At 42.2% G+C, this 12,391-nt stretch overlaps 1 protein-coding gene across 1 annotated transcript; it reads left to right on the forward strand.

The window, feature by feature from the left end:
- Positions 1 to 604: 604 nt before the first annotated feature.
- Positions 605 to 9,958, forward strand: HSD17B2 (hydroxysteroid 17-beta dehydrogenase 2; the record flags this gene model as incomplete). Its single annotated transcript, XM_083370237.1, has 5 exons — positions 605 to 1,107; positions 4,784 to 4,996; positions 6,010 to 6,195; positions 8,127 to 8,264; positions 9,597 to 9,958. The coding sequence occupies exons 1-5, from the start codon at positions 822 to 824 to the stop codon at positions 9,956 to 9,958; spliced, it is 1,185 nt and encodes a 394-aa protein (XP_083226363.1). The 5' UTR covers positions 605 to 821.
- Between the last annotated feature and the right edge of the window lie 2,433 nt (positions 9,959 to 12,391).

Here is a 12,391-nt window from a genome sequence, read left to right on the forward strand (position 1 = left end):
CAACTTTACAAAGCCACTTGCCCTCTGGGTCAAAGTGAAAGGTTTTCCGCATTGCCCTTCCAAAGACTTGTGCTTCGGAGTGTGGCTGGTGTGTGCTAATTAAGTTCCTCGGTTTCAGCTAGCAACTAGCGGATGAAAGAGAAGCGTGTGTCCTCATTAAATTGGGCGCAGTTGGAAGGCTGCACATCAAAAGAGAACAGGTCAGCTCTGGAGTGTGGTGGGGCGCATACATACACACACACAACACACACACACACACACCAGAGAGAGAGAGTGTGTGTGTGTGTGTGTGTGTTTCACACACTCTCTTTTCCCTGAAGTGCCTCTACAGCAAACCTGTCAATTATGTCACCCTTGCTAACTTCCCTTAGGACAAAACTTGCTGCTTCTTGCTCGCTCTTGGCTCTGTCAAATATTATCCAAATCTTGTTCTTTGACTGTCTCTCTCTCTCTCTCTCTCTCTTTGTGTGCGCGTGTGTATATCCCTCTGAAGGTGGAGCCCTCTTGCAATAAAAAAGCAGGGGGGGGAATAACAACTTAAAATAAGGTGAGAGCAAATATCTGAAGTTCCCCCACTACCACTCTGGTGTGGCAAGCCGGGCAGTTCAGATAAAACCACACCGGTTCAAGGCTGCCGTCTGACTGCCTGTCAAGCCCTTCGGATGCTCCTCTGCTCCTCGGGAGACATCCGATACCTTTTCCTGGGCTAGCGAATTGTCCTAAGAAGTTTCCTTTTTTGAAAATCTATTTTATATTTTTTTCTTTCCTTTTTTTTCTTTTTTAGTGCCTGTCTGAGCGGTCCTGCCTCTCTTCTGCCTGTCATGTTTTTGCACCAGGCTGAGCTGGACAATTCTCTACTCTTCTACATGGGAGCGACGGTGCTCTACGGGGGGACAATATTTTATCGAGCGAAGAAGAACCGGGTGGAAAAAGCTGCCCCTTTCCGCTGGGGTCTCCTGTTGCTTTTCACCCTGGAAGTCCTGTGCTTCGCCACCTTGAGAAGTTCTCTGGCCTTGACTTTATTCTCCCTGGCGTGTCTCGTGTTTTGTTTTTATACTCCTGCGCAAGCTATGTTGCCCGTGAATGGCAAAGCCGTGTTCATCACAGGTAAGGGAGAGGCATCCGTTGAGTTCTCAGGGTGGGTTAGCCGTCTGAACTCCCAAGAGGAATTTGAATTTGTCTTCTCTAAAAATGACTTTTCGGAGGGATTTGGGATTTTCCTTAGCTAACATCTTTTCTTGGATTAAGGTGGATTTATACCTGCTTCACCTGATTCAGGAAGAAGGATGTTTTCCCTTCAGATTGAAATCTGAGGATGCTTTGGACTCTGGGTGATGGTTGGGCTGGGCATTTGGGTAAGGATGCTTCTGGACGTAGGAGTTGTAAACTGTGAGGGGTCCTCGGTGCTCTCTGAGCTGGGTTGTTTTCTTGCAGACATTTCATTATCCAAGCAGGTAACATCATCAGTCTTAAAAGAGAGTGGGGTTTGCAGAGTGGAGGGAGGAGGAGGAGGAGGAGGATTGTGGGGTCCTTGGTGCTCGCTGAGCTGGGTTGTATTCTTGCAGACGTTTCCTTACCTAGCTAGGAAACATCATCAGTACTTGATCACTAGCACTCGTGACGTTACCTAGTTTGGGTAACAAAATGTCTGCAAGGAAACCATGGAGCTCAGAGAGCACCAAGGATCCCACAGTCCTCCTCTGCAAATCCCCTCTCTTCTAGGACTGATGATGTTCCCTAGTTGGGTAATGAAACACCTGCAAGAAAACATCCCAAGCTTAGCGAGCACCAGGGACTCTTCATTTCAACCCTGAGCTATAGTCTTCTTTATGGGTTGTAAACTGTGAAGTAATTTAGGATCTCAGCCTGTTACCTGGCTTTTTCTCCTTTTTCTTCCCATGCAAAAAGGGAGCAGGCAGCAGCGCATTATGAAGCCTCTTTTTAGAAAGGTTAACTGGCGCAGCTCTTCGCCTCTGACATGTGGCTTTAAACTGCCGGTGATAAATGGTGACAGATCGAGTCCAAGAATGTGTGGCAGTGGGTGTGGATAGCACCTTGACACAAATTTCTTATTTGCTGGTACAGCACTTTGCCAAGAAGAGCATGTGACAATAAATACAGGCCTGCTGGAGCAAGGGGGGAGGAAATTCTCAATGGGCTCTGAAAATAATAGTAAATCTCTGTCTGTCTGTCTTCCCCTCTCCCTCTCCATATCTCTTTTTCCGTTTCTCTCTCTCTCTCTCCTCTCAATCTGTCTGTCCCTTTTCTCCCTCCTTCCCTCCCCCCCCCCCCCTCTCTCTCTCAATATCTCTTTCTGGTTTTTCTCTTCTCTCAATGTTTCTCTCTCTCAATCTCTCGTTCTCACTTTCTCTTTCTCTTTTTTTTCTCTCTCTCTCTCTCTCTCAATATCTCTTTCTGGTTTTTCTCTTCTCTCAATGTTTCTCTCTCTCAATCTCTCGTTCTCACTTTCTCTCTCTCTCTCTCTCTCTCTCTCTCTCTCAATATCTCTTTCTGGTTTTTCTCTTCTCTCAACGTTTCTCTCTCTCAATCTCTCGTTCTCACTTTCTCTTTCTTTCTCTCATTTCTCTCTCTCTCTCTCTCTCTCTCTCTCTCTCTCTCTCTCTCTCTCTCTCTCACACACACACACACACACACACTGAGAATGAGAGGTAGAGAAACAGAAAAACTAAGACCATAGCAGGCTTGATCATCCCTGCTTTGGTATTTTTCTGCTCAACTTTTTCTCCTTTTGTGCTGAAAGATTAGATGTACTTCTCTCATTCTCATTCATTCACTCATTCATTCTCTCTCCCTCTCTTTCTCTCCTTCCTTCCCTCCCTCCCTCCCTCTCTCTAAGAAATGGAAAAACATGGCTGTTTGGGCGATGAGTGTTGGAGAACGGCTGGATTGACACTAGCAAAAGTCCTCAAATCCACATTTTTTAAAAAAAGAAAAGATCACGTTCTGCCCCCATGGAAGGAACCTCAGTCATTTCATGTGTTGCTTGAAATTTTGGCAGAAGAGTATTGAGGCAGACATGTAATATTTCCACTCTCATAACAAGGACTCCTGGTCACATTCCTTGCAAGCAAACACCAGTCACAGCCAGAAGTTCTTCTCTGCTCCCCAACCTTTGATTTATTTTTGATGCTCACATTTCTTCTGCTGTTGCCCATTCGTCCTCTGTTTAAAATCACGAGCCGCTGAGAAACATGCCTGTGCTTTGTGACTTCTGGATTGGCCCTTTATTTAGGTTGTGGAAATCTAGCCGGATGGCTCATTGCCAAACAAAGGGAAGCAGGTCATTCAAAACACACTTTGGCAGCTGCTTTGGTCAAAACGATTCCTTGCTTTCTCTTTTGGTTGATTGATGCAGGTTGCGTTAAGTTCTGTGGAGACAGATTTGGCTACCTGGTAGGAAGAAATGTCAATCCCAGTCTGACCTTGGGCCCCATTGTCCAGATGTGTGATGGACTCTTCTCCCTAGATGCTTTCAGATGGCGATTAGGCTCCCATCCTTGGGGGATGCTCTTTGTGGGGTCCTTGGTGCTCTCTGAGCTTGGTTGGTTTGTTGCAGACATTTCATTACCAAACTAGGTAACATCATCAGTGCCTAGTTTGGTAATGAAACATCTGCAACCAAACAACCCAGCTCAGAGAGTGCACTTAAGTTGTTACCTAGTTTGGTCATGAAACATCCTCGCAACAGAACAATAAGTTCAGAGAGTACCGAGGACCCCAAATTCAACCCTGAGCTACAAAGACACCAAATTACGTCGGTATCACCTGAGAATAAAAATCAGGTAGAATTAGATGGTGTTCGGGACTTATTCCAACTCTACAGATGTAGTGGTAAAGGCATTGGGCTGGTACCAAAGAGGTCAAAGTTGAAATCTTCATTCACCCAGTGGCATCAAAGGTTACTTAGGAGGATTAAAAGATATGCGTCACTTCTGAAGTCTGCAAGAAAAAAGTATAATTATAATAAATGGATGTTTCATAAACAAATGCAGGAAAGAGGCAGTTGCAGAAAGCTTTTAGCTCACACGGAAGTTTATTTTGGAAGAGGTACAGTTTGTATTTCCTGAGGCAAGAGGCAGTGCCTTAAGACATAATTGGAGCTCGTTCTATTTATTCCTAATTTCACATTAAGATTATGAACTTCTCACATCTCTCTGATTTCAAACGGTTTTCTCTGAGAAGTTTGTGATGCTTGTGAAAAAGGTAATTGAAGGAAACAAAGAGCAAAATGCAAGCTTATAAATACAAGGAAGGTTTTTGCATTAAAGTGTGAAGATGGCTCTCTGTGTAGAATAAGACAGGAAAGGTTAGAAATAATTGGAAAATTCTATTCAGAGCTATACAAAGATCAAGATCACTCAAAAGTAACAGCACCCACAAAAGAGGAAATGCAAGATATCCTGTGGAGGAAGTATCAAATGCAATACAATCAATGAAAAATGGCAAAGCTTCAGGAAATCACACACACACACACACACACACACACACACGTATGTATATATACAGTATATATACAGGTTAATAATGATGATGATGATGTTGGAAGGGAGCTTGGAGGTCTTCTAGTCCAACCCCCCAGCTCAGGCAGGAAGCCCTATTCCATTTCAGACAAATGGCTGTCCAGTCTCTTCTTAAAAACTTCCAGTGTTGGAGCATTCACAACTTCTGGAGGCAGGTTGTTCCACATGTGTACATACATACTGTACACATATACATACATGCATGTAAACATATATTCATATTTTAATGGCTTCTTTTATAGGAACTGACAGTGGAATCGGCCATGAGGTTGCAAAATACCTTGACAGTTTAGGATTTACTGTCTTTGCCAGCGTCTTAGATGCAGCAGGCCCTGGTGCCAAAAAGCTGAAGGAAACCTGCTCAGAAAGACTTTGCATCCTGCAATTGGATATCACCAGTTCTGCGCAAATAAAGGAGGCTTATCTTGAAATAAGGCAGAAGTTGCAAAATGAAGGTATGACTTGTTTGCACACCTCCACCCCTCTGTGATTATCGTTCTTGCCCAAGTGACATTTTGCAAAGGTCCAGAAATGAGGCACGTTATTGGCCTGAGAATCTAATCATCCTTCAAAATCAGAGGCTGACATCAACATTTACCTCCTTCGAGTAGCCGATGGAGTGAATGGAATTAAGATAAAAGGTCTACCTTAACGCAGTTGCATGTGATCAACTCAACGGTGGTGGCTACAAGTTGGACGATTGCCCACTGCTGACTGTTGTCCAATACCTGCAATCTAGATAATGAAAAGCTTTGAGCCTCATACTGTTATCCATCAAATATTGTCAGATTTCAACACTGTGATAATCCAAATGCTGCTATTAAAAAACAACACCAATGGTCTATCTAATGTTTGAAATACAACCGATCCTACTATTCAGACATGAGATTTGGGGGGGGCGGGGGGGGGTAAAGGCCTCATTTAGTTTTTCCCCCCTTCCTTCCATCTCAGAAAGGCTCTGTTGTTTACAAGCCTCTGAGTTACGTCTGTTTGTAACCCTTTATGTTCTGTAAAAGTTATTGCTTATTAACACTATTTAGGACTAGTGCCTTATAAACTTTCCTTTAGCCTCTTAATTGATACAAATAGTCATTTGGCTATTGGAAAATCTAAAATTGCTGCTTCTCAGGAACCCGTGTCTGATTTTGTTTATTTGCTTTAAAAAGTAGGCAAAAGAGAGTGCTTTGGTAAGATATGTATGCAAAGCATAGAAGGGAGGGAGGGAGGGAGGGAAAGAAAGAAAGGAAAAATGGAGGGAGGGGAGGGAAGGAAAGAAGGGAAAATGGGGGAGGGAGGGAGGGAAGGAAGGAAAAATGGGGGAGGGAGGGAAGGAAGGAAGGAAGGAAGGAAGGAAGGAAGGAAGGAAGGAAGGAAGGAAGGAAGGAAGGAAGGAAGGAAGTTTCTGAGATCGTTTCCTGCCCTGGGAATCCATTAGTTCACTTGCTGGCTCTTCCTTTCTCCTTGCCAGAGCTTTGGGCTGTTATCAACAATGCAGGAATCCTGGGGTTCGTAGCTGATGGAGAACTGCTCCCCATGAGTTCCTACAAGCAGTGCATGGATGTAAACTTCTTTGGCCCTGTTGAATTATCCAAAATGTTCTTACCTTTACTCCGAAAATCCAAGGGAAGGATTATTAACATCTCAAGCCTGGCAGGTGAGTTATGTTCATGTGTTCCAGCAGGTTGTAAATTTACAGACCGTCACCTGGGTTGGATTCTGTTCCCTGAACGGCCACTTGTCTGACCCTTTCGAGCTGCCATGTGGGAGGTTTTCAAATTAATCCCGAATCTAAGGATCAGACGGCAGGCAAAAGCAGATATGTCAAGGCTACACAATTGAGCTATCTAACATTCAAAAAGATTTAGTTTGGCACGTTAGGGATAGGGCATTATTACATTTCTAATCTGCCAAGGCCAAAAATGAAGGGAAAATGTGGACTGGTCTATTTGTTTGCGTGCGCGCTTGTATGTGTGTGTGCTATCTTTTGAAATTTGTACTTCTCTGAGTATTGCAATGGAGCTTGCCTAAGGCAAACAACAACAACCCATGTATTAAAGGAAGGCATGCATAGTTATTTACTTATTCATGAAAAGAATGTACAGAATTGCATTTTGTTGGCGTAACATTGCTTACGATTTCCCATGGATTCTAATAAACACAATGCAGCCTTGGTACCAAATCCATCTATTAAAATGGGACTTTTTTTCTTGTCTATTAAATCCCATCTTCAGAAAGTCCCAAGCAGAAGATTGGATAATGCAATGAAATATAATGTAATATTCTTACTCCCTGCGCTATGAAAAGTATTTCTTACAGGAAGAACACGAATTGCTTGAGGCTCCTTTGTCTGGGAAGTAAATATTTTTTTTTTATCCTGCTAGCAGAGTTTCAGATTCCCTTACAGACAGTTGAGATGGATGTATTGGAGTAAAAATGAGTCAAAAGCAAACTTGTTTTTTAAAAAATAAAATAAAATAATACATTGCGTAACCTTGCTCAATAACAGTAATTGTGAGAGGGATTTGGGAGTCCTAGTGGACATTCATCTAAATATGAGCCAGCAGTGTGCGGCAGCAGCCAAGCAAGCCAACACAATCCTAGGCTGCATTAACAGAAGGATGGAATCAAGATCACGTGAAGTATTGCTACCACTTTACAAAGCCTTACAAAGTAAGGCCACATTTAGAATACAGCATCCAGTTTTTGTCACCATTATTATAAAAAAAAAGATGCAGAGACTCTGGAAAGAGTGGAGAAGAAGAGCAATAAAGATGGCTATGAGAAAAGTTGAAGGAATTGAATATATCTAGTCTAATGAAAAGAAGGACTGGGGGGAGGGGACATGATAGCAGTATTCCAATATTTGAGGGGCTGCCACAAAGAAGAGGGGGTGTCAACCTGTTCTCCAAAACCACCTGAAGGCGGAACGACAATAATGGACAATTGAAAACCATCAGAATTATATTCTAAAGAGAATATACAAGCTTTAGATGTAGACAAGTATTTACAGGGAGCTCATTTTCCAAGACTTTCACAAGAACAACAACTTGAGATGAATTGCCCAATTACATCAGAAGAAATTTCTTTAGCTATTAAACAGTTGAAATTGGGCAAAGCTCCGGGAACAGATGGACTAACAGCAATTTATTATAAAAAGTAAAATAAAAACAAAGAAAAAAATAAAAAAAGAATAAAAAATAGTAAAAAAACATAGAAAAAAAATAAATTAACTATAAAAAATAAAATAGAAAATAAAATAAAAAAAACCAGAATTATAAGCGGAGAAATATTAGAATTCCTGTGGTGGTCCAAAACACTTGAGTATCTGACTAATTTCTTAAAGGCCTGGGATACTTTAAACCTGGCAATATTCTTTTTCTAATATCCTTTAAGGAAAAAAAGGAGGAGAGGGGGAAAAAAGAGAGAGAGAGAGAAGCATTTCAGAACTATATTGAGCCAGCAAGAACTTAGACCTTTAACTTGTTTGCTGCTAACTTGTTTGTATTTAACTTCGGCTTAGCGTTTAGCTTTTCCTTAAGCTTTTAGTTCTCCTTCAATGAGTCACTGTTTTGATTTCTCTGGCAGGAGGAATCCCAATGCCACGGTTTGCTGCTTACGGTGCCTCTAAGGCAGCGCTCTCCATGTTTTCCGGCGTTATGAGGCAGGAGCTGTCCAAGTGGGGCATCAAAGTTGCCGTTCTTCACCCATCGGGCTTCAAAACATGTAAGTTCTCCATCCACCCGGCGTCCAAACATGTTAAGTCGTGAGTTGCCCATCCATCTTTCTCCAAACTCACAAGAAAAAGACACCTCCAGAGGAACCGGGGCTCACAACCCAACACCAGAAACTGACCGTCAGTCCCGTTTCAGCCCTAGCAGAGGTTAGCCCCTGTTTTGGCTTTTTTGAGATCCGAGATTCAGTTTGTCTCAGCCCTCAGATGCAAAGCGCATTCTTTCTAAGAGTTTGCAAACTGTCTTTTTCCAAGGGAAGACTTCCAATGATTTATTCTTTCATAGCTCAGTTCTACCGGCCACTCTTTTCGGATTCATAAATACCACTTCTGGGAGCTTTCTCTGATGAGTTTCCTGGAAGGTACTTTTATAGAGAGGCTGTCTTGTCTAATTTTGACATCATGTAGCTGAGCCAGTGCTTTGCTTTCCATGGGAAGATGGCTTAGGGGCTTTTAACTTGACCCCCCTCCCCAGAATTCTTCTTCACCTATATATCCCAATCCACACCTGTGGCAGAAGCCTGAACAGAGTAGGCTTTCCTGCCATCTCATCCTCTCTCTTTTTCTTTATCGGATTTAGAATTAGAACACTTTTGTCAAGTTTCCGACGTATGGGCTTTTCAAGTGACTTTGAGGCATTGTTTACCTTAAAAGTCCTTTATTAGCCTAATACACCTGGAATCTGAAATCTCCATCCCCCTTGCACAATATATTAAAACACAATTCTCCACCTTTCTAATTTTGTCATTAATCATATTCTCCAATTAATTTAAAGAATCAGCTTCCCTTCCGTTAGAAGAACCGCCAAAGCCTTATCTTCTTTAGAGAGACAAATGGCCTTAAAAGTGCATCCCTACTCTTCCCTCCTCCCAGCTTTAAACTAAAGCAATACACAAGTCTTAAAGCAATACACAAGTTTAACGTATGAAATAGCTGCTTCTTCATCTCTTGTCAAGCAAGAACATTCGATGTTAGCAGCATTGACAACTTTATTTGCCCAAGTGTGATTAGAGAGAGAGATTAGGCAGCACGGTGAGAAATGGCCAGAGGGGGGAAAAAAACCATCCATGTCTTGTTGTTTGGCACGCAATGCCCTGTAGTGCCATCCCAAGGGGAGGAATTGAAGCGGTTTATGTCCGGGATACGAGGGGTGTGTAGATATTTTCTCAGCCCTCCTTCTGACCTGTACAACATACAGGTCTTCCCTAGAAGGCAGCCTGGTTGCAGTTGCTCTTTCCACAGCCTTAACTATCCTTTGGGAGTCTTTTATAGGAATAACTTCAAAGAGGCCAGGCATTCCAAAAATGAATGTGTTGGTTTTCTAGCAATCGGGGGAAATCCTGAAGACTGGAAAAAGGAAGAACAGACCCTTCTGGAGAACCTAGCTCCAGATGTGAGGAAAGATTATGGTGAGGATTACATCTGTAAACTGAGCATGTTCCTTAGTCAGATGACTTCAGTTTGCTCATCAGATTTCTCACCCGTGTTCTCTGATGTTCTACATGCTTTGCTGGCTGAGCATCCAAAAGGTTTATACACTCCAGGCAAGAACAGCTACACATTTCTTCTCGTGTTCTGTTATTCTCCTCTCTGGTTTTATGACTTTTTCATGGACAAATTAATGGGTATTCCTCTCTTGCCTTCTGCTCTCCAAACACCAGAAAGTAAAAAACAGGTCATAAGCTGAATAAGAAATCCATGCACCCGTCAAAAATGGAAGTTGACAGTCCATCACAATTTTTGATGATTCGTGCCCTTTATTTGATAAGCTACTCAGCTAATTTTGCAACCTAGGAAACCAGTAAACAATAGACAGATGTAGAGGTATATATGAATATGTGTAGCTTTAGGATGGTAGAGAAGAAAGAGGTTTTAACATTATAATAGCTAACATCTCATGGTCATGTCTTCTACCATTCAGGGTTTTTTTTTGAAATGGAGATTAGCTTTTTTCTGGAATTGTATTTTGTGTTTTGGGGTACTGCTGTAAAACTCTTCCTTTTCCCACAGATTTATATCTAATTTCTCTGATCTTTTGTTGACCTAATCCAATCAACACATATTATATGTACACTATACTTTTTCCCCCATGATCTTGCTCAGGAGTTTATAAAAGAAAAATAAAACCATACTCCCCTGAAATCTTCTAAGAACTCTAGGGGAAGAAGGTGAATGGATTCTATGCACATATATTTTCTAATTACATGGAATCTCCCTTCCTAATCAGAAGCCCAGCAAAATCCAAAAATCTCTGTTGCTTTGGCAGATGATCCTATGTTCAGGATCTCAGAATCGTATGAAGATTTAGGGAGTAAAGTCTGTAAGTTTTGTTGGGGTTAGGGATAAGTTGAGAATTATTAATCCAAACTGTTTATTTTTCGGATGAAATCTCCATTGTCTGAAATGGCATGCCTGGGAAATGGAGAAACTATTTGGTTCAACCCTACCCATGAGTGTTTATTGAGACAAAATACTTCCACCAGAATTCTTTGGATGGAGGCTCTTCATTTGCTTGATATATCCACCTCTTTGTGTTTATGGAGATCCTCTGTCATTCAGGTCATGGTTGTCCCAAAAGTTCTTTTTCAAAAGGCAACTTTTGCACTTTCTTTGTTTTTCCTTGAAGATGTTCCCGCATCTCATCCAAGAAGCTTCTTCGGTTCTGAAGTGGTGAAAGTTCAGTTCAGAAGAAGCTTCTTGGATGAGAAGCGAAACGCCTTCAAGGAAAAACAAAAAAAAGTTGCCTTTCGGAAAAGTACTTTTGGGACATCCACCACTTAGCTATTAGTGGGAAGGTCTACCTCACCAAATTTGAGAAGTTCATCTTCTTTTAGATTTACCCAGGCTAAGCCAGAAAACAATTCAAGCAGGTTTGTGCTGGTTTCAAGATGCAACTCCCAAAAATGAATTTGCATCGCACTGTTGCATTTTAAGACACAGCAGTGACTTTGGCTTTTGTGCCAGTTCATGCTGGAGGCAGCTACCCTGGGTCAACCTGACCTTGAGCCAAACAGAGGAAAGAACTGACGTCTGACCTGGTTCCTAAATTACTTGATGGAATCATCAAACCAAAAATGAGAAAATCTAAGAGATCATAAAAGTTTGTCATTAACAATAATAGCAGCCACAGTCAAAGGTTATACTATGCCTGGGCAGGGTTCAAGAGTCCAGTGCCAAAGAGGAAGATAAGAAGAAGGAAAAAAAAGACATGGAAACATTTATTTTGCAAATAGTGGTTAGCAGAAATGGTTTCCAGCACACGAAAAGGAGCTGCAGGTCGTTATCTCTTTAAGTGTCATGGTTTTAGACTGCCAATCAGATTTCTGCAAGAAGATGGGGTTGGCCAACTTCCCAACGCCTCCTCCTACAGTTATTTATTTATTGCAACCCCTGGAATCTCCTGAAGTCACATGCCTGAGGTCTGGTGAAAATGCCTAAACATTGGTGATGTAATTTCCTACAAATTTCTGAGCGGGGGGGGGGGAAACAGAGTCAGGACAAGCTGTCGAATATACCTTTCAAAGGGAGGGAAGGAAGGAGGGAGGGAGGGAGGGAGGAAGGGAGGGAGGGAGGGAGTGTGGGTCACAATGTCATTATCCTGACCCACGTGATTTCCTGGAAAAGGGGGAAAAAATCCAAAACAAGCCATTTCCTTCCACTGCACACAGAAAAAACGTTGCCCATTCTATCATGCTGAGCACTGGTTTTAGCACAATTGTTGACAGGTTGTGATATTCTGGCATTAATCACTCCAGGATGCTTGGTCAAAGGTGACTGATCAGAATTCCATAGCCTGCTGGCCAGTCGCAGGGAGCCAAAAGGGATCATTTATGAAAAGAAGCAATAAAAGAAACAGAAGATGAGTTGAAAGTCAGGGAGGAAAATGGAGGCTGAACATAACATTTGCAATCTATCTGGGATGCTGCCGATCTTGGATACTAATAAAGGAGAAGATCTGTAGCTTGGGGTTGAAGTGAGGGGTCCTTGGTGCTCTCTGAGTTGAGCGGTTTTCTTGCAGACATTTCATGACCCAAACCAGGTAACATCAACAGCACTGATGATGTTACCTAGTTGGGTAATGAAACATCTGCAGGAAAACCACCCAGCTCAGAGAGCACCA

Source organism: Vipera ursinii, assembly GCF_947247035.1.
Source record: "Vipera ursinii genome assembly, chromosome: 10".
Lineage (NCBI taxonomy): Eukaryota > Metazoa > Chordata > Lepidosauria > Squamata > Viperidae > Vipera > Vipera ursinii.